The 26728-nt window shown below is 38.7% G+C and overlaps 3 protein-coding genes and 2 long non-coding RNA genes across 5 annotated transcripts; 3 read left to right on the top strand and 2 right to left on the bottom strand.

Annotated features, from left to right (window-relative positions):
- Positions 1-604: 604 nt before the first annotated feature.
- Positions 605-2328, top strand: LOC131464189 (epigen-like). Its single transcript, XM_058636548.1, has 5 exons — positions 605-673; positions 933-1064; positions 1167-1287; positions 1368-1520; positions 1843-2328. Exons 1-5 carry the CDS (start codon positions 655-657, stop codon positions 1898-1900), a joined length of 483 nt encoding a protein of 160 aa, XP_058492531.1. The 5' UTR covers positions 605-654; the 3' UTR covers positions 1901-2328.
- A 1314-nt stretch (positions 2329-3642) lies between these two features.
- LOC131464109 (proepiregulin-like) lies at positions 3643-9887 on the top strand. Its single transcript, XM_058636407.1, has 5 exons — positions 3643-3797; positions 6246-6329; positions 6779-6905; positions 7138-7284; positions 8683-9887. The coding sequence occupies exons 1-5, from the start codon at positions 3749-3751 to the stop codon at positions 8837-8839; spliced, it is 564 nt and encodes a 187-aa protein (XP_058492390.1). The 5' UTR covers positions 3643-3748; the 3' UTR covers positions 8840-9887.
- Positions 9888-13713: 3826 nt separating this feature from the next.
- LOC131464263 (uncharacterized) lies at positions 13714-16631 on the bottom strand. The gene is made up of 3 exons (XR_009241154.1): positions 14288-16631; positions 14035-14206; positions 13714-13943 (listed from the first exon to the last, which is right to left on the bottom strand). It is a non-coding gene; the product is annotated as an uncharacterized LOC131464263 (long non-coding RNA).
- Positions 16632-16895: 264 nt separating this feature from the next.
- Positions 16896-22331, bottom strand: LOC131464203 (uncharacterized). Its single transcript, XR_009241150.1, has 3 exons — positions 21972-22331; positions 19479-19552; positions 16896-18430 (listed from the first exon to the last, which is right to left on the bottom strand). It is a non-coding gene; the product is annotated as an uncharacterized LOC131464203 (long non-coding RNA).
- Positions 22332-22349: 18 nt separating this feature from the next.
- Positions 22350-24805, top strand: LOC131464202 (PWWP domain-containing DNA repair factor 3A-like). Its single transcript, XM_058636565.1, has 6 exons — positions 22350-22606; positions 23218-23368; positions 23924-24019; positions 24101-24286; positions 24411-24499; positions 24612-24805. Exons 2-6 carry the CDS (start codon positions 23312-23314, stop codon positions 24736-24738), a joined length of 555 nt encoding a protein of 184 aa, XP_058492548.1. The 5' UTR covers positions 22350-22606; positions 23218-23311; the 3' UTR covers positions 24739-24805.
- Positions 24806-26728: the final 1923 nt, after the last annotated feature.

Here is a 26728-nt window from a genome sequence, read left to right on the forward strand (position 1 = left end):
CGTGTCATAAAACATAATGTTCAAAAATCCAAACTATCCCTTTAAAATATCCAGCTCTGATGTTTCCAGGTATTCATGTGAAAGAAAACACAGTCACGGGTTGTACAGCCAGCTAAATATGCTATTTCTTTATTTATTTATTGACCAGTTTTTTGAACACTCTTAGGTACATGTGAGTGTTTCCGGAGTAGCAGTTTGTAGTGACCCCACTGAGGAAAGTGAGGCCTTCACACACACACACACACACACACACACACTCATAACTGTCAATGAAGCAACTATTGCATTTGAGGCATTTGAGTGAAACTATCAACCTTACACGGGATCCATGCGTGGGTTCAGAAGCCTTTAAAGAAGAAACCACAATCACAAAGCCTGTGGCTGATCACATGCCCCCACCACTATCGTCAGCATGTAGACCATGTCTGTGCACGCAGAGAGCCGGCACAGGTAAAGGAAGTGATGCGGACGGCTTTTTAGATGGGAATGCTTTTCATTTTTTTTACCAAACGTGCGGCTCATTGATTGGCTGTTTGAGTCCCTGCAGTGGTTGGGAGCACGCTATATAAGTTCGTCCAAAACCTGCTGTCTGTCACACGGCTTACTCGGAGGAAGCAAGGCTGACACCACCACATATCATTGACTGAAGATAAGATGTTTGCACTGATGAAAGGTAAGTTTCTCTTTTATAAATGAGAAATTTTTTTTTGATGATATACTGGACCTTTATCCTTAATTATACCAAAGCAGTTCAAACGTGTTGCTAACAGATGCAGCCCCTTCCAGTAAAGTGTGAAAAAAGTGTGTTTTTATCAGATTTCTCTCGAGAATAAAATACACTTTTCAGTACAATACTAAATAAACCAGTTTCCACAACTAAATCTAGTCATCAACATTCATCATTTCTGTCATTTACCACCATGTTTCCCCAGGCCTGTTCTCAGTGGTGGCAGTGCTGCTTCTCCTGACCACAACAGGACAATGTGCGACTGTGACGGACAACCTTCAGACCACAGCCTCTCCTCTTACGTCTCTGACATCTCTGACAACGCAGCGCAATGACAGTGAGTCCCATCAGGGTTCAGTCTGTATCGTGTGTCAGTGAGTGCTTTTTGAGTGAACGCGCCGATTGTCACAGCGACTAACGTGAGTCTTCCTCTCTGTAGGTGATACGGAGGAACCTCAGGTTCTAAGCATACACAGGTCATGTGAAGGTGAACATGAAGGGTACTGTGAGAACGGTGGCAAGTGCATGTATCCCCAGGACAGCGAGAAACCTTCTTGCATGTAAGATTAAACACAACAGATACGCGCACATGCTGGTTTGTGTTCACATTATATGTAATGTTTCTATGTGTGCTCCACAGCTGCACGTCCTCGTACCACGGGCCCCGCTGCCTCTTCCTCATTGAACCCACTCAATCTCGGCCCGAGTTGGAGAAACTCATCGGCATCACCTTTGGCGTACTCATGCTCATCCTGATCCTGGCCATCGTAATGTACTGCTTTGCCTACAGAAAGTGAGTATCAACTGTGTTCTGCTCAGGAGCACTGGATCGCTTCCAAGTCTTTACTTTGCCCCAGTACGGCATCTCTATCTAGCATGTAGGAGCAGAAAAGTGTTTGTCAGACTTGTTCAGACAAATGTTACACTTCAGATTCAGAATCACAGCCTGGCTCATGACAAAGCAGCTTTTACAACATACAAGGAAATGCATCCAAAGGGGGACCAGGAAAAAACCAAACAATTAGATCAAATGAAAAAGTCCCGGTTCACATTATTGCGTGTTAAAAGCAGCAGTTGGTTCAAAAATCTTATACAGATGTTTGTTTGTGTTCCAGGTGTATAAAATCATCAGCACCACTAATAAAAGCTGCGCCATCTGAGACATCAGTGTGAGGCCCACTGTTCCACCGTCATCATCATCATCATCATCATCTCCATCACCGTCAATACTAACCCACAAAGCAATTTTGACGCTCCTAATTTTGGACTTTCCACGTGTCGTTTTTCCACTTTCCTTTATTTATTGTGCATAGAGAATGGCACTCTTCAGTCTGATGTCCTCATTCAAAGCAGCCGATTCTGTGTCAGACCAGTTTGGCCTTTTTATTTTTGTATTTTTCTAACAGGGTAAGGTAGTAATGATTCCACTGTCCTTCAAAGAAAACTATCTGCCTATTTATTGTACTGTATAAATTAACTTATTGAATGATTTTTGTTTATTTAAGGTTTTTGTAATATGCTGATTAAAAAAAAAGAAAGAATATTTAACGTGTTGCTATGATTACCGTGGGTAAAATAAACACAGAAGCTTTGATAACTTATCATTTGTTATTGAGTGTGGAGTGTTTTTTTTTATTTGGATACGTATGTTGTGGAATTTGGAACATTTGATTTGCAGGAGATTTTGTAGTTCCATCACTTTAAAAACATCAAACAAAAATGAAAAACGGCTAAGAAGAAGAACTGAACAAACAAAGACATCAAAGTTTTTGAACTGAAACAAAGTTGTCAAACATTCTTAATTATTTTTTTTATAAAAGCACAAATCTGCATAAAGTACATTTACTCATTTACTACGACTGATACTTGCCGCTTCACTACTTAACTGCATTTACATATACGATGTAATTATTCTTGTATGTGCACAACATACAACAAAGTCTTCTATTTTATTTAAGTGGTAAACTTTAGTATCCGGCTTAAAGGTCCAGTGTGTAAAATGTAGGTGAAATAATTTTTTTCCCTTTTAATTATACTTGATTTTCAAGTGTACAATCAGCCTTTTATATTTATGTAAGCAGCTGGGTCAACTCTAGGGAACACACTATTATTTTGGACCACCATGTATTTACAGTAGCCTGCAATGGACAAACTAAACGTCTTTGACTTTGTCCATTGGAGCCAAAGAATCCAAATTCAGTGTTACATAAAAATCAAACTTAAAAGAAGTATGTTAAGGAAATATAATGAACCGTTGGTTAAGTTTGATACCAATTGGAATGCAGGTTAAAAACATGTTACACTTACATATATGAACGTATATGACCTATGAATGATAATTGCAAGTCAGCAACTTGAGTTTTTCTGTTTTTGTTTGCTTCTGTTTTGCTTATGATGCTCTTTGTAAAGTATGTTTTTACTTTGCGTTTCCTTTCAATCATAATATTAATATATGAATATGGGGGTGTTATTTTAAAGTGTTCTTTCCTGTTCCCAATGACTGAATAAAATAAATAATCTCAAACGATACGCTATCTTCTTCTTATACTTTACCTATTTTTTTTCATATGAAATACTGTACCTTGTAAAGATTGAAGTATAGCTAAAGTCTGACAACCGTGTAAATTTCCATCAGCAGCAGAAGGAAGGAGTGAAGGGTGACGGTGATGGGAGCAGCAGCTCCTCCTCAGTTTTATTTTTTTAGTTAGTTTGTTTTTTGTTGTTTTTTTGCTTTGCCTACAGGCGCTGACTTTTCAATTGGACCACGTTGAAGAGTGAAATTATCACAGGAGTGTGTGTGTGTGTGTGTGTGTGTGTGTGTCACCACACCCAGGATGATGGAGCCCATTGGTTTCTCCTGAGTATTTGTCAGGAGGGCGTTGCCTGCATGTTTTTTTTTTTTTTTCTGTATGTCTGTGACTTTTAATTTGCCATTTGGGAAGCGTCTCTGATACGCAGACTCTCACGGACTGACTGTTACCTGCGCACACCGCCATCCATCACCGTCACCTGAGCCTCGGCATGTCACAAATGTGGAGACACAAACCTCCAGCGCTCCTCTCGCTCGTCGGTAAGTCCTTCAATCTTTCAAGAGTCAGAGAGGGTCAAGTGTTTGAAAGTGCTTCATGGTGAAAGAACACTGAACTAACACTGAACCCACTGAACTAACAGGTACACTGTGAAAGTGGCTTTTACTCTACTACTAACTACTAACCCCTAACCATATGAATAAAACACACTTTTTAAATCTATATACTTTATTGCATGTATTATGGCACTTGTATTTTAGTGCTGCAACATAATTATACACTAGACCCCCATTATAGAAATCCTCCATGTACACAGGAGTAAAAGGTTTAAAGAGTAAAATGATAAAATAAAATAGAGTGAGTTAAAATTGAATAGAGAAGCATGACATTCCTTTCTGTCATAAAGTGTTTATACTTGGATTTGACCAAGTTAATTTTGTTCTTTACCACTTCATTACTTCCACATTTGCCTCTGCACGTTGAGCTAATTCCACAAATCAACCAGTGGTGGAGGTTTTGGAGACAGATGAAGGATATTTACAACATTCCTGTTTCATTGAGCTGACGCCCACACTGACACCTGAGCCGCAGAGATGCTGAGGGATGTTGGCAACAAACCCTGATAGGAATATTTCATATCATAGCAGCACACACACACACACACACACACACGCAATTCTCGCCATGAAGTTGTATCACAAATTTGACGAGGACATTTTTAATGACTTAATGCTCATTAAACCAAATGTAAAGATACGACTCATTCATTCCAAATTGCAGCAAATTAAGTATTATTAACAACATAAGAAAATGGAGAGCACTGAAAGGCTGTATTCCAGTGCTGCAACGGACAATTATTGTAGAGTAAGCGCTTGGTCCATAAAATGTCAAAAATGTTGATCAGTGCTTCTCAAAACCTGGAAATCCAAACCCAAACTATTCCAAAAATAATTCATTTTTGATGATTTCTTTGTTACGTGGAGCAAAGAAACCAGAAAAGATTCACATTTAAGAAGCTGAAAAATCAGAAAACTTGTTTCAACTCTTTAAAAAAAAAAAAAAAAAAAACTCAAACTATGAATCAATTATCAAAATAGTTGACAATTCATTTAGTAATTGAATAATAAACGATTAATCAAGTCATTGTTTCAGCCCTAATCTATTGGATGAAATAACTTTTAAAGTCATTTCAGAATGGAAAAGTGTCTCAAACATTTGGACCCCACTGTAGTTAAGCCAAATATTTTGAAATCGTGGGGTGAAAACCCCCAAAGAAATGGTTTACAAAATGAATCTGCGGCATCATAAGATGTTAATGTAAAGAGGAAAAACCTGTCACGGATTATATATATTATATATATATGAAGTCCAAGCGTCTCTGTATTTCCCACCCTATCTGTGTTTATTTTGACTGTTTCTGAGATTAATAGTTAATCCATCATGATAGCAGATGATAACCTTGCCTCATTCTACTCCTTTGTTTGTTCCCCTGCTCACACTTGCCCTTCAACAATACAGAATGCACCGTTGTATTTACTTTATTATTTATGTGTGGGTTGTGTTTGCAAGAAGAAAGTGGGAAAACTTTCTCAATTTTAATTCCCAATTCAGTTAATGTGAATCACCTCGATACCATCATGTCTCATTGGGATGAGTCAGAGGTTGGTGATGTCACTGGGCCAGTAGAACAGAGAATCAGAAACACCCAACGTCCACTCACTGACTCACTGACAACACAGGTATCCAGTTTGTCCAGGTACATATCGTGCAGCCAGTACTGGATGCATCCAGATTTATGTGTTTCTTTTTTTTTTGTCCTACTTGTAGGAATGTGGGCGTCTGCAAAATGCCGCATGTAAAACAGTCGTGCAGGCTGGTACCTGCATGTTGGCCGGGCAACTCAAGCCTCGCTGCTTTGTGTTCTATTGGGGACAGTTTACATAACACAGCTGACATCTCTCAAACAAAATGGGCTTTTTTCAATGTTTTGCTAATGCTGCGGCGTCTTATACAAAGAAAAGCAACAGAAATCCCATCATTCTGGTTGTTGTGGAGAAAACACAGAGGATAATACTTGGATCACTTGCAAGTGTCGTGTTGCAGGTGCAGATCACAAATCTGGGTCTTTGTTTTGTTGCATCTGCAGATGTCGTCTGCTTCAGGGCAGAAGCAGAAGCAGATTTTTACCAGTCAGTCAACCACTAATCTTTGATTTTCTGTGTGGTTTTGATGCCAGATCTCAACAGTGTGGTGCTTCTCACATATTTCACTCATCAAGTTTTCAATGTGCGACTGAGGTGTTTCGCTTAATGGTCTGAGCCATAGTTTGAACAGTTGGTAATATACCGATCACTTTAAGAGGCTGGTGTCGGTGCTTAGTAACACTGTAGTCGAGTATTGTTGTGACTCCTCAGACAGACACACAACACATACACAACCTTATATCCAGTGGAGCAGATGATGAGACAATATTCTTTTCTGCTCAACAGGTGTGATGCTGCTGTGGCCGTATGTACTGACCAAGAGTGTCTCATCCAGTCTGCACACTGCGGACAGCGCTTCTTTATCTGCAGGTATATGCACTCCAACAGCTGCTGTGATCACATTGGACTTGCTCATGTATTGGCTCCATGTGGTCCCACATTCCAAATGGAGATTATATGAATATTAGTGCTGTTTTTATACTTCCTTCCGTTTTATTGTTTGTTTTTAGGTCTATTCGGTCTTATGTTTTTATATTTTATTTATCTTTGTTTCAGCTGTTGTTGTTTTTAAAGTGCTTTATAAATAAAGATGGATTGGATTGACTCAGCTTCTGCTGTGGCCCTCAAAGGACATAGAACATAGGTATCTGTAGTAGTAGTACTAGTAGTAGTAGTAATACAAATAATAATAAAATGCATTAGTGTAGAAGAAGTAGTAGTATAAAAACTACTAATGTAAAATGTCATTTATAACATCACTGGGCTGGCCTTTGTCTGACCTCCTGCACCTATCTGCTTTGCCCATTTTTGTGTTTCAGAGCAGAGAGAACAGCGCCCTCATGTGGCGAAGCGGTCGACACAGACCTGTGACAGCACGTATGCCAACTACTGCCTGAACAGAGGACAGTGCATGCTGCTGGTGGACATCAACACGCATCACTGCACGTAAGATCCTCCGCGTGTGTGACCAAAAAAAAACTTGTTTATCAAAGGAAGTGAGGACATGCTTTTTCAGGGCTAAGACCTGGTTTTAGGTTTAGGGTTAGAATTGGGTTTATGTTTAGGGTAAAGGTTAGGATTAGGCACTTAATTGTGATGGTTAAGGTGAGGGTTTTTGGGAATGCATTATGCCCACAAGTGCTTGTGTTTATTCATGTCATGCCCCTCTGTGTTGCAGGTGTGAGGCTGGCTTTAATGGACCCAGGTGTGAGAACCTAGAGCTCGTCTTTCAACCAATGAGAGAAGAGCAGATAATTGTTACTGTATTCTGTCTGATTCTGTTGCTCATTGGTCTGGCTGGAGCTCTGTATTTCTGTTGCAAATGGTAAGGTTTTATTTATTTATGCTGATAAGTACACAAAAACACAGGACACCTTTTTTTTTTGGAATTTTCCCGATGTAGCTAGGAATTCTGGGACACCTGACAGTATTCACTTCAGATTCTGAGCGTCATTTCATTTCACTTACTCTCCTTTTGTCCTTTTGTGAATGTGGAACACGTTTTGCCACATTTTACTCCGTCTTCTCCTCATGTGCATCACATGTTGTTACCAAACAGCTGACTGACACAAAGGAACGCGCTGATGAACACACAGCCAAAGAATCAACCAACCTAAAAGTAAATACAATATAATATTTATATCACCATGAGGATACATGCAGTGTTGTTACTGTACTGAAGTACAAACTTCACATATCTGTACTTTACTTTGTTATTTATGTTTCTACCAACTTTTACTTTTCCTCCACTACATTTCCTCTAACTATCTTTGTTACTCGTTACTACCAAATAAAATCAGACGGAGAAGAAGAGTTGGTAATGTATTCAGTATTTATATAGAGCTAATCTTGATGAGCTGCGTTACACTTCAGTTTTGCCATTCACCCATTCACACGCCGCAACACGGGGGTTAAGTATCTTGCACAAGGACACATATAGACTAGCAGAGCCAGAAATTGAACCCACAACCTTCCAGTTGAAAGACAACTCGCCCTACCACTGAACTACCATGAGTACAGTAAATGTCATATACTTTAAGACTTGAGAGTTTTTACTTAAGCAATATTATAAAAAGTTACTTCAACTTCTACTAAAGTCACTTTCTGGTAAGATACTTGTACATTTAGGTACTTTATGCAAGACTGATTACATGGATGTCTGCACTTAATGTGAATTTACATTCAAATGCTACTAAAACAAAATTTACGGACTGTCCATGTGTCTGTCCACCTGTCGGTAATGATTTATTGAATCTAAGGGTTATCTGTCCCCTTTCTTGAAGGAAACCTCAAGCGTTTTGTTGCCAATGTTCACTTAAATTTAAAAAACAAACAAACAAAAAAAACAAGTACAAAGCGACTTTAAAGTTGTTGTTTGAAGTAGTTTTGACATGCATTTGTTCTGAAACTTGCATTCTGATGCGTTTTCATCTTGGTGTGATGCAATGCAGCTCGATAAAGTTTAGGATGACTCATACTCAGCCCTTTCATTATGTAAAAGCCTCCTGCATATTTTAAACGGAACCCCTCATGACATTAAATTGGCCTCAACATCCTGCTTCACTCATGCAGAGACTTGTCAAACCACAGACGCCGATTATGATCTTAAAAGGCCTATTCTTTCAACTCTATATTTGGAGTTTTTGAAGGGCGCTCGAGAAGCTATTCATTGTACTTTTTCAGTATGAATAAATGATGTGTGTGTGTGTCATTTTCACTTCAGGTATAAGAAAAACAGATTCCCTGCATCACTACAAGCGGCGGGATCACAGAGGAAACCAGGCTGTTTACAGTGTCTCCCACACACGCCCACTACATCCGCAGGAAAGGCAAACCAGGATTTTCCCGTTTCCCAACTGAAAGATTTCAACACACCATGATGTCACCTGATATGCCACTTTAGCCTACTCACACTACTGTCCCGCAAACGGCTTTGGATCAGGAACTCAAGCAGGCAGCTCAGCGCTACAGACATTAGAGCTCTCAAGAGACAGCTTTGTCTTTTGGTGCGATTATTGTTTCTAGATTCTCCAACTTACAAACAACACAGGAAAACAGGTTTTGCCCATAATGACTGTGGGTCCGGCCAGTTTAGATGTATAATGAACAAATAGGAAGGGGAAGAGTGGACCACCGGCACATCGATAACACAAGTGGTAAAACTTCCCATAGGCCCTTTCAGTTTCAGTTTTCAGTTTCTGAATGTAACCGTCGCAGTATGAGCACACCTGTGTCGGTTTGATTTACTCCAGACTCTGATTCTTGTCAGTCAATGTGACGTCATACTACAAAGAGCTCATCTCCGAGCTTCATTGAGGCGGCAGATCTTGAAATGTCCGCTTTATTTGCCTTAAAGACAAACATAAATCAATGTAGCTGCCATTTCCCATTCTCCTGAGACACAGCTGTGTGCTACGCGTTGCTTTTTAAATTTGGCATTTCTGCTTGGTTTCGCTTTTATTTATTGTACTTTGTATTTTGTTTACCTTTCACATCATGAGAAATGCTTACAAAACTGCTTTTGTTGTCACCGCTGCTATAGAGTAAAACTGGCCACTGAAGGTACCAGTCAATGTTTTTGAGAAAGTACTCTTTTGATAATTTATAAGTGTTGTCTACACCGGGATATTACTGTATCTATTACTGAATAGAGGATGCATTATTTAGGTTTTGTGTCTCCATGCCTTCAGTCATACTTCATTTGTTGTGACAGTCTGAAGGTTCCTGCGCGGCGTCTTCACATTCTTCCACATTTTTCCTCCGTGTGATCAACCGTTATCAAATATGCACAGACGGGAGTCCAAATATTTCACAACGACTGTCATGTCTTGCAGGACATTCTAGTATTTTGCAGTGTCACCTGTGCATTCATGTATGTAGTGAAAAGTGTTTAATGGAACATGAATAAAACAAATGCATTTTCATGAGTCACTGACTCACAAATGTAAATTAAATTGTCACAGTAGTTAAATATTGGTCAAGTGTGTAACGTTTTACAGTTAGTAGACGTGAATCACCCTGGTGAGATAAGGATTGTGTTCTGTGCGACAGCAGACATGAGTCACAACAGCTGCAGGAGATTCACTCCTTTGAGAACCTTGTACCGTATTGTGCATAACGACTAATAACCACTTAACTAAACTGAGCTGTAATTAAAATGATTATAAACGTGTGCTCGTCCTGCTTTGACAAGTCGGAATGTATTGGCTGCTCCAAAGGAAACTTTTTATCTTCAAACTACAGTGACACATGGTGGTAGCAGTGGAAAAGTGCACTTAGGCCCATCATGACCTTTTCATTTTCACACACCTGAGCAAAAAGTACTCGCAAGAATTGGTGAAATTCGGAAATATGTCACAGTTCAAAGTTCACTCGTTTTTATGAACAAAAAGAAAAGAAAACTGGTCTATTTTGTGACTTCTGCACAACTATTGCTACTTTATATCAATACTAAAATGCGACAACACATAAGCTATACCTATATACACATACCCCAGGATTTCTATATGAGGATAGGTCTATTATTCCCACGGCAATTACCATACCATGGGTGCACCTGCGGGAAAGATCCGCGCCGCATGAGCACTAAGGGTTAAAGTCAAATTCCATTCGATTTTGCTGCATTAATGCATTTCCTCCCAGACAGATGTATGGTGAGTCACAGGGGTATATTATAATATTTGTAAAAACAAAAGAAAACCTTTTTTTTTATGAGCTGCAATGAAACATTTAACACGTTTGACAACTTACTGTTTTCAAAAGGGTTCTGATGTGATGTCATGATGATTGGAAAGCCACTAAAGTCAATGACTCTTTAATTAGGTACTCATTAGACGGGAGACTATTATTAAGGAAGGAAACTACGACAACAAGAGGCGCTGGCCCTAGACACCAGCTGTCAGCCACACTCTCTCAACAGTCACACATAGAACAACAAAGGTGAACTCCAACACTCACACAGTAGCAGACATTGTTTAACCTCAAGGTCATATAGGACCTAGTCGTATAGGTTAAACACCTGTTTTTTTTCCCACCAGTATGACAGAAGTCAAGCGACCTCTTGGATGAGAGGTGAAACATCTTCAAACAGAACCCCAGTTGCCTGCAGCTAATTACACAAGATGACTGTGACTCGACTGAATGATAACCTTGACAGACATTAGACAGTAGACTAAAGTTTGCTGACTCTTAAATACATTCACACAATGAGGCGACGATGATTCATGGTGATAGCTTTTGTTAGTCTTGTTTCGCACGAGAGTGGTGCACGGACTACATGCGAAGCAAACACACGTTGATCCCTTGGATTAAACAACAATGACACCCGGCTTATAAAGTTTCCTATTTCATTGTTGCATATATGTCTCTTTTTATAACCCAGTTGGCACCTTACCCATAATTGAGAAGAGCAGATCAGCATACAGAATAAAAGCATTTAACAGGATTTTTTAAATTTGTTTCATTATTATGGTTCGAGCACCAGGTGCGGAGAACCCTATTGAAACTTCTTATTATTCTTCCTCGAAGTAAATCGCCTTTTTGAGGCCTTTCCCATTCCCCAAAACTCATGGATTTCTGCGACCGCATCAGAGCTGGTGTAAATTTACGCCTCAGTGGTTCGGGAAATGTGCGTAAAAAATTGATAGTGGGCGGAGCTTATGAAAATGAAAATTAGGTGACTTTCTCTGGTGTTTCACGTACATGAACGGAAGTTGATACTTATGTTAATCATGTCAGGACGGTCATAAAAGTCAATGATGATGAGAACGGGGCCGGCCTAGTTGGCGAAAATTTCGAATTTCTCGCAACACACAACAAAACTCTTATATGATGGAAGGTCGGATCTCAACCAAACTCGCGATGCTAGATGATGGGCCAGTGGTCAAGACGTCTATGTAAAAACTGTCAAGTTTGAAAACATCGCCTCCTGGTGGTGGCAAAAAACTAAAAAAAGTTACTTTACGATTTCGGAAATAACTTTTACAGAGATTATCGTATTCAACTTAAAATTGGTGAAAACACTCAAAACACATGGTAGATGATGCGTGCTGAATATGATGGCAGATCGTATAATGTGGGCAAAGTGGGATTTTTGCGACAAAAAAAACCAACCAAACTGCTACAACTTTGCGAATCAAGGTCCTATCTGAACCAAACTTGCTAGGATTGATGATAGTCCGGCCCTGAAGAAGTCTATATGAAAATATTCAATTTCGAAAACACTTCACAACACCTTCAAACTTGGTGAGGTCACTGTGGACAAGTAGAGGATCTACAGTTACTGCAAGTTTTTTTAAAATGTCACATGGCGTACGAGATAGGGGTGCCAAAGTTGGTGATAATTTAGATTTTTCACAACAGACAACGAAACTCTTATAACAACCAAACTTGCTATGATTGATGATGGGTCATTGCTGAAAATGGTACATTTTGAAAACAGCACCTCCTGGTGGAAGCAGAAAACACTAAAATAACAAACTGTTACAACTTTGCAAATACTGGTCCAACGTGAACCAAACTTGTTAGGATTGATGATAGTCTGGCCCTGAAGACATCTATATGAAAATTTTCAACTGCGCCCCCTGGTGACGGCAGACAGAATTACGCTTACAGTTTTAGATGCTGCGATAGATATGCGAGACCCCAGACCCATCCTGAACATGTCCGTAAAAGATTACCTCCCCACAGGAAGTAGAAGCACGAAACAGGAAGTAAAGTGTAACATTGTCCGATCTGCATGAAACTTGATATGCGAGTCAAGGGACCTTCCCTGAACACGTTTACGGACACGCCTTCCACCCAACAGGAAGTAACATTGCGCAGGGATGCCACTGAAAATAACTAGTACCGCAAGCGGTGAATGAACGGGAGATGAGCTAGAGGCTATATGGCTAATTTTTAAATTACTTTGTTCTATATAATACAAATAATTAAAACCAACTGACATTTGAGAACATCATTTCCAGGTTTGAGAAACAATGATCAACATTTTTCAACATTTTCTGGTCCAAGGAATTGAAAAAATAAAAAATAAAAAATCAGCCCCCTTCTCCACAAAAGCATCATCAAACAACCAAAATGTCAGTCGTCTCTTCTTCCTGTCAAATTCATGATGCACTGGATGCTGATACTGGAAGAATCGTCTCCTCACCCCTCTCTCCACCTTGGGACACCAGTGTTTGCAGCTTGCAACAAGCCACTGACTTCTTTGTCTACCTCTCAGTTGTCCCAAGTCTGATCTTTACTTTGGGAAACATCTTGTACATCTGTGCCTCACACTTTGGTGTTTTATTTAACTGCTGAATATTTTCCTGCACTAATGTGTGGAGCATTATCTGGCTGTGATTCATCACATCACCTACCTGAGGCTGAGACAGTCAGAAATATAAGCATTGCATGTGTGGCTGCTCATATTGCTGCTGGTGTTAATGGTACTGCAACACTGTTCAAATAACTATTTGAATAGCACTTTTCAAAACAACTCTACAAAGTGCTTTCCATAGTCGAAAAATAAAACCTTTAAGCGTAAAATGGTAAAGACAGAATTAAAAGATAAAACGAAAAGCCAGATGAAATAAAATAGTAAAAATACATCTGTAGTTAAAAGAAGGCATTTTAAAGCAAGTAGTCTAAAGAATTCCACATCTTTAAGTTCAAAGCACTAACTTGTCAAAATAACACTCATCACAGAAAAAATACAAGTCAACCATAAAGTTAAGAAAAAAGTTTTACTTGATATAAAGAAGGCAATAAATACAAGTTTTCAATGTCTAATATTACAAGCTGAAAGTAGCAGTGTCTGTATCTTAGTGTGGTGATGCATCACATGTACAGTGTTTTGTCATGTGTGGTTGTGGGTCAGTAGGGACGGGGGGGTTAAAGTCCATTTAAAAAAAATCTAAAAAATCTCTGTGACCATGTCCTGTTGGGCAGAGTGACGTAGCAGCCATTGAGGCATGTATACAGTTTGGCAGGGTCCAACATCTAACAAAAAATAAAATAAATAAGAGTCAGCACACTTTAGTATTAGGTAAATATGGATTAAACATATTGATTACCATCTGAAAGAACGTACCTGAAGACATCCCGTGGGAAAGGTTGGTTCATCTTGGGCGAAGTCCTAGTCGTAGAAGGGTCGGTTCATCTTGGGCTAGGTTATCACTGCAGGCATCCACAACGGGACTTCTCCAGGTCGTGGTGTCCAACATGGAGTCCTCTGATCCAGGAATGTGCTGCAGCCTTCATCTCTTCAAAACATGGAAGAATTTGATCAGTCACAAGAAAAAAAAAAAATAAGTAAACAAATGACAAATCTTCAGGTAGCTCACCTGGTCCAGTGTGACAGGTTCTCACATCCAGTCAGAGCTTACCGATGGATGCCCTCCCTCACCTATACCTGCCTTTCCTGTCCTACACTGACAGTTACAAGCAATCTTTGGCAGCCATTTGGGATGATGCTAACCCCAACGTCTTGGTTGGGCTGCATGAAAAACTGTAAATCTCCCAGTTGCCCAGACAAACGTTCCTTTCTAAATTCCGTAGCCTCGCCACAAAAAGGTCCTCTGCTGAAACCCTCATTTTGCTAAGCATGAAATCAATTCCACTTTCCTGTCCTCAGATCTCCTTTTCTCTCCCTGCAGCCTTTCAACAGCCATTGCTGTTGTAACATCTGCAAGAGGCAGCAGTTTCACAATTCAGAGCTTCTTGTGTGTTTAGCAAGATGTGGCACCAGAGTATTGACAAAGCAGACACCTGAAAATGCTTGACCCCAATTTAAACAAATGCTTCACCATCTACAAGTGATGTGATGTGATTTACACTACAAACCTGCCGATTCCAATCCTTTGTTTCGGAGGAAGTTAAATGCATATCACGACAGGCTGAGTCACAAAATCAGATGGATCCTTGTCTGATTTTGGAAACGGCACAGCCATGGTATGCCACTCAGTCAGGATCCGTGGCCAGATTTCCTCACACACAGAGAAGAAGGGGAAGGACGAAATGCCTTACCATGTTACGAGTCGACTCAATTTACCTTGTTCTCTGTTGTGTGAAGAAGACCCAGCTCATAAAATCTTGACTGATTTAAAAATTGAGCAATTAAATAACTCAAACATCGATGCTGTTGGGTCATGCAGAGAGCTTGCGATCTTTTGCATGGTTTCCCAAACATTTAGAGGTCAGGTTACTGACCCCAAGAATGTCAAATTCAATGATTTTTTTTCTTTGTCCTAAACTGATGAACCATTTGGGTAAATTAGATCAAGCATTTAAAAGGTGTTTACATTGTTAGTACTCTAATGAGACTTCTTACCCAACACATGAAGACGCAGTGAATCAGGATACGGCTACCTTTAGCAGATGCAACAGCAACAGTGGGTGGTGGAAGGCTGCAGGGAGAAAAAAGTTTGATATGGAGACAAGTTGGAGGAATCATTTAATGCATAACTCAACAAGAGTTAAAGCGGAGAGAAACTTTAGGGTAAGTATACAAAAATCAGGAGGAACTTCGCCAACACATCTAAGAGATAGCAGTTTCTCATGCAACCAACCGAGACATTGGGATTAAGCATCTATGACACTACAAGCTGCCTAAATTGTGAAATTTTAAAGAAAGTCATGGGTAATAACGGACTACAGACACTTGTTCGCTGAAATAGCTAGTGTATGATGAGACGTTAACCCTATGCTCTATCAAAAATCCCACTAAGTCATAAAGTCCTATCATTTCAACCAGCTGCCAGCTTTGCAAATAAGAGGCAAAAGACCACTTGTGTTTACACGTTTACATGATCACTGTTAACCACAAAGCTCCAGACACCAAGTCAATCCAAAAAACAAATCAAATAACGAAAAATAAATTAAAAAGCTGCAGCTGCTCACTCCTGCTACAAGAGGGTACTTGAACAGTCTTTAACATTAAGCCAAATTCTGTCTGATTTCTGTCTGAATTCAGCCCACAGAATAAAAGTTTTATTTCACGTCATCGTAGCGAAAGATAAAAAGTAATAATAATAATAATAGATTTTATTTGTATTTCACTTAAATAATCCGAGTTGTCTCTCTGCCAGGTTTGTGTCCTCCTAAAGAAAAGAAACGCGCTCTAATCCTGCAACCTACAATCTGATTTTTGAAAGAAACTATGCAGGATAGCCCTGTATCCCTAAGGCGAGTAACGCATAGTTTTGCAGGGGAAGATAAAAATCCCCTGCTGGGAGGCCTCCCAACATGACGCGCAAAAAGACTATGAACACAAAAAGGTTCAACTCCTTTAGAGGGAAATAAACTTGGCAAAGTGAGACAAGTCAGCATTAATATTGAATTTGATTTCAGTTAGCGACTACAAAGGCTGATGGCAGTGCGTAAAGTTTAAGACTTAAACAGATATCAAAAGTGTGCCAACAAATGCCAGATTTAAAGTATATCATAACATTATCCATGGGCTGAATAACACCTACAATCTAATGTGACTACACTTGCATATAAATCAAAAGTTTAGCTTCATAATCAAAAAATCAGGAACCAGTTATCTTATCAAAGCAATTACCAGTTGAGAATAAAAGACCTGGTATAGCTCATCATAATCAATAACTACATTTTTACAGCACTTTGAAAGAACTTAAGACAACTTTAGACAAGCTACAGTAAACTTTGATGCATTTACTTCGGGATTCATCAGCTTCCACATTTGGCAACAGTCCAAGTTGCAACTATGATTATTTATATATATATATATATATATATATATATATATATAGTACCATAATTTCCTGCAGAAATCAGACACCTCAAGACTAATCAACTTTAAAATCATCCATATAAGACTAAAAAAGTGACTAAATCCGACACACAGGACAGACAGATACCATACACACAAGACAGACGGATACCACACACACAAGACAGACGGATACCGCACACACACGCGCGCACACACGCACGCACACACACACACACACACACACACACACACACACACACACACACACACACACACACAGGTCAGAGCAGGTATAGTAATGGCACAGCGGCCAAGCAAGAAAGAAAAACTGCACTTAACATTTGAAATTTTAAACTAAAACGCAATCTAATTAAGATGGACATGCAGGGATGTCGGTGCTCCTCTTGACTGATGCTAGAAGAAAAGTACAGGTTAGTTCACTTACTGTGCATGGACGCGGAAGGCACCCATGTTTGTCTATGTAAAATGACTATACGCGCAAGGCCACACGTACAATGACACAAGTAGGTCATGAAGGCGCGGGCACAGTTAGCGATCATGGCCTACTTGCATTAAGGGACGTATGGCAATACAAAGGCAATGGCATGGCTGCCATCCAAAGCCAGGTACTGTGTTTGTAGATCACCAGGATCTATGTTAACGTTCTAGGGCTAACAGTAGATTAATGGCCACGATGGAAAAGAGAGAGGAAAAAAAAAAAAAGGCACAACGGCCAAGAAGTCTAAGCCTTGTGACAGAGCGTACAAGGCACAACATTAATTGTATTCCTACCATCTAACTTTAACTGTACACCAACATCCATTTAAACCTCATTTAAGATCTGGTCCTCCAACATCACTATTTTATTGCTAAAGAAAACAGTTCTAGTTGATATATATTTTTTTACTTTTAGAAGTAAGGAAAGGCAAGAGAGCCAGGACAGATCGACACGGCGGCCGGAGGAGCGATGGCCCGCGGCCTGCGTATCAGTTGGAAAGAAAAAGTGTTTAAGGGCACAGAGACAAGGCAAGAAAACGCCTCCATTGAGAGGCGTGTTTTTACCTTTGCATGTAAGTTAGTTAGCTGTGGGCAGCTAGACTAGCAAGTCAGTTGCCGACACCTAAGTACCTTCACTTTCAAAAATACACAACACACAAGTTTTTTTTTGTTTATTCCCCTACTCTGCAAACCCTACTACACATGGAGGCCAAGACAGTAGCCCCCAGAGAAGAAATAAAAAAAATATGGACTCACCCTTTGTAGACGGACCTAAAAAGAAAATGTTAGTGCATTATAACTTATCAAGCATCTAAGCCCTTCAAGACACCATATCTACTTTAATGTGAACTGCTGAACATAATCATATTCTCAGACCATCTTAACTTACCAGGCATCTCAATCCCATTCATTCAGAGAGAGAATTTCAAACACTCCATCAGTAACCTCATTCTTTCAAATCACTCGCTCAGCAGTTCCACAAAAATATAACTAACGAGGACCAGATTTACATCTTACAAATTCAGACCACCCAATAAAGTGGACAGGAACATACAAAACCAACCTGTGGCAAATGCTCCATGTAAAACCCTCAGCTATTTGACAGATGGAAAGCAGGAGAATAAAAAGAACGTGGCCATGATGCACAATGCAGAGAGATGTAGGCACAGCGGCCAAGAAAGAGTGGGGACACAGCGGCCACCCAGAATTAAAGCATGACACCTACTATTTGACGATCTTCATGAAGATCAATCTGGGGGGAAAAAACAAACAAATAACAAAAAAATGTTTGAGTCCAGTCTCCAGCCTTGACAATGTTCAAGTTCATACTGGTGTAAAATAACTAGGTAAGGTTTTCTAGAATGTGGTTGTATGAGGTACAGACATGGTTCACCCAGCCTGAGATATAAAGACTCACTTTCAGTGAAAACATTTCTGCCAGCACAAATTCTATTCTAAGGCCCCGTTGACACGAGGGCACTTGCTGGTAAAAACTACAAAATATTTTATCGGAAGTGCCTTTCATTTAGACGGTAACAGCGTTTTGGGGGCTTAAAAACACAAAAATCTGAAACCACCCTCCAGAGTGGAACACTTGAATACGCTCCGCCGTATCGTCTCCGTCTACACTGGCAAGATGCAAAACACTGCTCAGATCTGCTCACGTCGCGTATGCGTTTACATCACATACATGCGCCAGTACAGGGAAATAAACAAACATGTCGGATTATTTCCATGGGACGGACCTTCAAGCTGCTCTGGCAGCTCTAATAAACGTACAGGAGTCTTTGCACGAAATGTAGAGGATATGTATAGATAATATTGCCATGATTTGCTTTTCGTGGAGAGGAAGGAAGATTCTGCACATGCGCTGATACATGGTGGTGTTGTGTGATAGTGTATCACAGCGCTACCTAGCCGCCTGGCATAGCATCACCGTATGCATGCAGATTTCCTCCCAAAAACGCTTGTCTAAACGCGGAATAGAAAAGTGAAGACGCGACGCCACTTTAGTGTCTTCTGTTCAGACCGTCATCATGTAAAACGTAGCCTAACAGTGAAACAAAGAAATTAACATAATCACAAGTGATGTAGAATAAAGTTGATTAAGATTTAAGGAATGCCTTTTAAGTTCAAGTAAAGAAATGTCAGTAGCCACACTCTTTAAAAACACAAAAAAACTTATATTATACAAGTGTGATTAAATTAATATGATATATTGCCATCAGTTAAATACATTATGAAAATGAGCCATAACATTTTCAATGACGTAGTAAATTATCTCTAAAGGTGTTACTCACCTTTTTTTGACAGCCTCAGGCTTTTGTACATGGCGGGTCCGACCAGGTCTCCGTGAGCAGGAAGCAGGTTGTTCCTTAAGAATAAAAAAAATAAAAAGGTTTGTATTTTAATGACTACATTAAAAGTTTAGAATTATAAGAGACATGTATAACCCTGAATCTGTTTTTAAACATTTATGATAATGGATTGGTTTTAGTGTTTGAGTTTCAGATTTTTTTTATTTTGTTAAATGTGAATATTTCCTAATTGCTTTGCTCTATTTAAACAATCATTGAAAACAAATAATTTAAGAATATAACTGAATTTAGAAAAAGTGAACAACATTTAACATTTTATAGACCAAACATGAAAATAAATCAAAGGTTAATAAAAACAGAAATTAGTTGCAGCCCCATTCAAACCAATGATTTAACTGCTGTAACCAGACAAAACGGCTGCCAATTTAGATAACAGCTGACAATGAGGCACAGCTTGAATATTGAGCTAAGGCTAATATTGAGCAAATAAATTAAGCTTATATAAGTTAAGCATAAAATGAAGCACAGCTCGCAACAAGTGTGGTCTCTTCCCAATCAAAATTGTGTACTTAATGAGCTAGAGTAACATTTTCATCCAAGTGACCTGAATTCCGCGCTGGAAGAATAACATGTGTCTATGTGCAGCGGCAGCGAGACAGGTGTGAGGTGAATGCCCAAGGACCGTCTGCAAAGTGCGTCTCTGAAAACACAAGCTTGACCAAAAAAATCAATAGGTTCACTGCTCTTAACTGTAGTGCTACAGAAACCACCTCGGACAAAGATGTACTTCCCCCCCCCACACTACACCTCTTATTTTGGACAATAAATGATTTAAAACAATTTTGGTGAATTTGTATTTCAAATAATTTTCAATAGCTTTTCTACTGTACATTGTACAGTCACCAAAATCACCTCATACAAAGATGACCTTCCCATGGTCATACTACAGCTCTTATTTTGGACAAAAAATGCTTTTAAACAATTTTGGTGAATTTTTATTGCAAATAATTTAATAACTTTGCTACTGTACATTGTACAATCACCAAAATCACCCCATGCAAAGATGACCTTCCCATGGTCATACTAACACTCTTATTTTGGACAAAAAATGCTTTTAAACAATTATATGGAAATTTTATTTCAAATAATTTTCAATAACTTTTCTATTGTACATTGTACAATCACCAAAATCACCTCATATAAAGATCACCTTCACATGGTCATACTACACAATGGAGCCCTAGGAGAAATTTATTTTTTATATATAAAAAAAGAAATATACATGACTAGACATGAAAAACTATTGAATTACAGTTCAAGGAAAAGTAGAAATAAAGAAAATGGCTCCCAGTTACAAAGTCTCTATGTTTCGGTAGTTGAAGGGCAAGGCCAATAAAGAAAATGTCTATGCATTGCTTGAAACAACCAACTTCTCTCAAGGGAAACACATTTCTCTGTTACCTGCATATGACTGTGTTAATTATATAATTTATAATTATAAAATTATAATTTGTCTTTATTAATCCCCCTTAGGGGAAATTATTCTCTGCATTTGACCCATCCTAGAATTAGGAGCAGTACACCAACAACCAGAGGGTAGAGAATGTTCTTGTGCATATGGCCCAAGAAGGCCTCGGTCTGGGCAGCACATGGGTCCTGCTGAAATTATACAGTGAAGAGATGGCAGAGGCCTGGTGGCCCAATCCATTACAGCTTTTACTACAGGACTTGCATTCCCATTCATTAAAAATCATGCTGTAAGGTTACCTGTAACTACTGACCTGTTACCTAGAATTTTGCTATTATCAAATACACATTATCAAAACCATTATCAGTTTACTGATACTATAAAAGTATTTTTGTCTCTATCCAGTTCAGTTGGGTTGTTGGTGTAATATACTGTAAGTACATTTATCATCTATAAACACAGAAGTGTATTTGGCTCCCTTTCTTTTTTTAAATTAATTTACACATTGAAATTACTACAGCCACTGTTAATTTTGAAGCTGGATAAGCTGACTGTCAATCAGTTAGCACTCATTTTTACCAACAGCTGGTAATTTGTAAAGGTACTCTTTTAACAACTTGAATATTGACCACCCCAACCCTAAAAAGGCATTCACAGTTTTTCTGATGTTATATGATGACTGCACCTTTAATGTAATTTGGTAAAATAAGTTCATCCTTAAAAATCTGATTTGAAATAAAAATTCATCAAAATTGCTTTTATGCTTTTCTCCAAAATGAGAGTTGTAGTATGACCATGGGAAGGTCATCTTTGTATGAGGTGATGTTGGTGACTGTACAATGCACAGTAGCAAAGTTATTGAACATAATTTGAAATAAGAATTCCGTAAAATTGTTCAAAAGCATTTTTTTTTTTGTCAAAATAAGAGTTGTAGTACAACCATGGGAAGGTTATCTTTGTGTGAGGTGATTGTGGGGGCTACTGGGAACTTGACAAAAGTCACTCACCATTCTGGACGGGCCACCAATCTGGACCAGGTCGAACACGCCATCCTGGAGCGCCATGCTAATTTTTTATACAGGAGCTGATGCAGCGACCACCTTTTCGGCGTCTGACGTCACGCCGCGGTAGTTTACTTTTTTTCTTCTCTTTTTTAAAGTTCCCTCTTTCTTTTTTGAGGTTTTATGGCGGTTGGTGCATTACCGCCACAAGTTCTCACCTCCCCAAGTAGTTAAGCAGCAGACACCTTCTTCGCGTCTTTTTTTTTTACGTTCCACAACTGGTGCAGCTTCTCTTCAAAGTAACATCACGGAACTGTTGGCTGATTGAAAAACACCTGCGCGAAGACGAGCAGGTGTGTTCAATCTCCTCTTTATGCGAGAAGGGTCTAGCTGCAGACCCGCAGACCACTCAACGAAACGCCCCTTTACTCAACGAAACGCCCCTTCACTCAACGAAACGCCCCTTTACTCAACGAAACGCCTCCTCACACTCAACGAAACACCCCCTCACACTACCCGACACTCTGATTGGCTCTCAAGAGACTGCGTCTGAAACGTGATGAAGTTTACGTTGACCGAGTATGAAGAGAGAACCCGAAAAAGTAACACGGTTAAAACACGGGAAAATAACGGAGGAAAAGGTAAGAATAGATAAAAAACACATTTAGATATTGAACACTGGATGAATAGTCATTATTTGTATCCATTATATCAATTAAGTGCGGTTTATTAACCAGTTATGTCTGCATGCTGTAACGATAGCGATTGTAACAGCAAGCAAGACAGCGATTTTCTCCCTTTTTTTCTTTTTTTTCCTTTTTTTCTTTTATTTATATGTACAGGTTATAGCATTGACAATATAACATTGTCTCATTTTCAACCAAGAAACGTATAAGATAAACTATATGATCTCTATATATTAGTATTTATCTGTTTTTTAATCTTTAAATGACTCTGATAAGTTGCACACAGCTTTGCTCATTTGAAAACGTGTGACCTCAGTTGTACAATTGTTAAGATAAAAGATTTGATGATGAATAATATTTTTCATGTTTAGAAATGAGAAGTTCTGTTGAATCACAGTCAACAGTGTCATTTGATTTGATTTATTTCAGTTAGCCTGCATATATTTTAGAACAGGGAAAGTCTTAAAGGCAAATGCAGTCCAGTTCATTACTACTTGATTCTGGATTAAAAATGTTCCCATGTTAAAAATACAAAATACAATTTTAATTTACATTTTCTCTTATAGAGCAACACTACGTTCAGTGAAGGAGCAGACCCTGAGCTGAGGAGATGCGACTCGGACACTTATCAGTGTCCGATCTGCACAAAAAAGGGGAGCTATGCAAAGCTTGTGTCCCATCTGCAGGGACACCAAAGGTCAATGGTGGAGTACGGTGGTAAGTCCTAAATTATCAAATATTTTTTCATTCCAACGCTGAAAGGCTTTAATTTCCCCATGAGCCTTATGTATTATTAAATGTGATGTTATTTCTGTTTGTCCTGACCATGGATAACTGTGACCATCAAACTATTCAACTCATCCATTTGAGTATCAGAAACTCAAAATAAGTAAAGTAAAGTAAACTAATGCTGGAGCCATTTCATCTATGTGTACTGTACTTCATGTGTGTAGAATCTTAAGTCAATGTGTATTTTATTTTCACTCTTGTTGAGAATTTAGATATTGAGAAAAAGTTTCAAGATTCCTGCATTTTTATAGATGCCCCTGATAATAATGATTGTTCTCAGAAGTAATGTAACAATTTGCCTCTCAGACAGGCTTATCTGTATATCCATTTAGGGCAGTGATGTTACTGTGGCCAAACAAGTTGCCAGCCAGGATGACACCTCTTATCAGAGGAAGTGCAAATAATCAGGGAAAGAAAATGTCTTATTCAAAGTTCTTAATCACATGTATTCAGTGTTGCATATTATGTGTAATTTAATTTTAGGAAAGGGCCCAACAAGCCCAACAGAAGCGACGCGAGGCACGTTGTCTGTTAACCAGTGTAATCACAGAGGATCAGGGCATGCTGCAACACCTTAAAGTGAGTGACAATGGCATTTAGTGTGGTGTTTGTGTATTTGTATATGAATACCCAAACTAAAATCCTATACAATTTTTATAGAACATCATCACAGGCAACACGGTGTCTCCTTGGGCCAAGAAACAGGACAGGGTCATCCTTCTTTTTGAAGATGATGAACAAGTGGACAAAGTCATGCACTTCTTGTCTGAAGTACTCGAACGTACTGAGACAGACAAGAGGTTTGCAGATCCAGTGGCATTCGTAATGGATGTACTTTTGCCAGAGGTGAGATCTCAGACACTGACACTGATTTGTAGACTACATGTTTTATGTGACTGCATATGTCTGTCTCCTTTTAACACATGGTCACTGTCTAACACAATCTTAAATCTTAATCTTCATGCCACAGGCAACAGTATACGCCCTCGGAGCTGTTCACTCCATCTCCCTGGACAAAGCCAAGGAGATGTACATGCGTGGCACAGAGTTTGACTCAAGGTAAGCCGGATAGTTTAGGAAACTGTTAATCCAATTTTCAGTTTATATCTTATTATGTATTTGAGTGTCTTTAACGACTTCATTATTTTGCTATATCATTTTGTCTTGTCAGCGAGATAACCCAGCTTGGGGAACAGCTTCAGAGCCACATTTCCTCAAAAGCGAGGCAGAAACTGGATAGCTTCCTGAGCAATTACAAGAAAGCCTTGGAGTCTGAGGAATTCCTCAGGCGCCTGTAATCCCTGGGTAGTGAATGTGTCTGCTGGATAGTCTGTTGTGTATAAAATAAAGAAAATATATCATTCATCACTTGTATTCATTACATGGATTTGAAAGTTATACAACTTTCTGTGCAGAATCAAGGGTTTCAGTGCATTTGTTTTACTTTCATCAAAAGACCTACTGATGTCCAACTGGCTGGGTTTGATTCAGATACCAATGTTTCACATATCTTCCTGGAAATAGGTAACATCTCCTTAATGACATACTCAGCAGATCTTGTCTACTTAACTTCTGTCTACCACCACCACCTGGACCACACCAGCACAGAATTTTAGGAGGGTTTCTTTCAGGTTAAAAACCTGATCAAGTAGACTTTTATTAGTTCTAATTGTTGTTCTGTCCAGTTGAACAACATGTCAAACTACAGACTAATAAGACATTCAATAAATGTAGGCCTATATTAAACACACCTTTTTGTAACATACAGGTTGCCATGATGTTGGAAGTTTGCAAAAACAAATGAAATTATTCAAAGTGTGTGTTCAAAGTGGAATTTGTGATATTATATTGTATAAACGTGATATTATATTGTATAAACGTGATATTATATTGTATAAACATTGTATAAACGTGATATTATATTGTATAAACGTGATAATTATATTGTATAAACGTGATAATTATATTGTATAAACGTGATATTATATTGTATAAACGTGATAATTATATTGTATAAACGTGATATTATATTGTATAAACGTGATAATTATATTGTATAAACGTGATAATTATATCACATAAACGTGATAATTATATCACAAAAACGTGATACTATATTGTGTAAACGTGATGTTCAAAGAACTTTTCCAATCGGCATTTATATATTTTAGCAGTTTGGCTATAACATTTCATACTTTACAAAGTGACATTAATTATTCACAAATTTCACAGAAAGTACATTTCTGTGTTCATAAAAGTCAACACGAGTTTTTATTCTTCTCTATTCCTGTCGCACACCGGGATAAAAGTCTCTTGTCAACAAGTGTCTGTGAAATACGCGTGTGTAAATAAAGTTTCAATAAAAGAAGACGTTATCACGTTAGTAAACGTCATCACGTTAGTAAACGTCATCACGTTTCAGACGCAGTCTCTTGAGAGCCAATCAGAGTGTCGTGTAGTGTGAAGGGGCGTTTCGTTGAGTAAAGGGGCGTTTCGTTGAGTGAAGGGGCGTTTCGTTGAGTAAAGGGGCGTTTCGTTGAGTGGTCTGCGGGTCTGCAGCTGGACCTACTTGCTTTATGCTGCTGCTGCTGCTTCTTCTTCTTCTTTTCTGAGGTTTCATGGCGGTTGGCAAACAACGATTTGGTGCATTAGCGCCACCATCTGGTATGGAGTGTGGATCGAAACGTTGATCTAACTGAACTATTACTTAAAAGTAAAAATAATAAAATAAATAATAATTATATATATATATATATATATATATATATATATATATATATATATATATACAGATATCCATACTACAAAACACAAAAGAACAACAACCTATATATGCATAACATGATGAATGGATTCCTCCTGCCCACAGTGGTCACATCTGTCTGTATTGTGTTTATTGATGAGATATAATGTCTTGTTCAATCCTGTATGGCCAAATCTGATCCTCGATATTATATTTTCCTCTTTCCTGCTTCTGTCCTTGTGCCTAGCTGCTGGCACTTTTCTTTGGATACTGTAAAACCATCTTCCTTTCCTCTCTCCTTCCATTGTTTTTGCCATCTCTCCTTTAGTTTTTGTTTAATGATGCTGTTGACGCATTATGACTAACGCCGTTACGTAACGTCGTTACTTTATTCAGTAACTAATAATGTAACGCGTTGTTTTTTAAAATTCAGTAACTCCGTTTCCGTTACCAAACGCTGAGTTCCTTTTGGTGAGGTTTTACAACGGCACACAGTTCTCATAACATTTTAGCAATCAATAAAGTTTAATTCAATTGAAAAACAA

The sequence above is a fragment of the Solea solea genome, chromosome 8 (assembly GCF_958295425.1).
Source record: "Solea solea chromosome 8, fSolSol10.1, whole genome shotgun sequence".
Taxonomy (NCBI): Eukaryota; Metazoa; Chordata; class Actinopteri; order Pleuronectiformes; family Soleidae; genus Solea; species Solea solea.

Bases quoted from the DNA above. Each gene is read 5' to 3' on its own strand.
- LOC131464189 (XM_058636548.1), top strand. The intron at 1,065-1,166 runs GTGAGTCCCATC...TCCTCTCTGTAG, and splicing joins GACAACGCAGCGCAATGACA to GTGATACGGAGGAACCTCAG. The intron at 1,521-1,842 runs GTGAGTATCAAC...TTTGTGTTCCAG, and splicing joins TACTGCTTTGCCTACAGAAA to GTGTATAAAATCATCAGCAC.
- LOC131464109 (XM_058636407.1), top strand. From the start codon at position 3,749: ATGTCACAAATGTGGAGACACAAACCTCCAGCGCTCCTCTCGCTCGTC. The intron at 6,330-6,778 runs GTATATGCACTC...TTTGTGTTTCAG, and splicing joins CAGCGCTTCTTTATCTGCAG to AGCAGAGAGAACAGCGCCCT. The intron at 7,285-8,682 runs GTAAGGTTTTAT...TTTTCACTTCAG, and splicing joins CTGTATTTCTGTTGCAAATG to GTATAAGAAAAACAGATTCC.
- LOC131464202 (XM_058636565.1), top strand. From the start codon at position 23,312: ATGCAAAGCTTGTGTCCCATCTGCAGGGACACCAAAGGTCAATGGTGG. The intron at 24,020-24,100 runs GTGAGTGACAAT...CAATTTTTATAG, and splicing joins GCATGCTGCAACACCTTAAA to AACATCATCACAGGCAACAC. The intron at 24,287-24,410 runs GTGAGATCTCAG...TTCATGCCACAG, and splicing joins TGGATGTACTTTTGCCAGAG to GCAACAGTATACGCCCTCGG.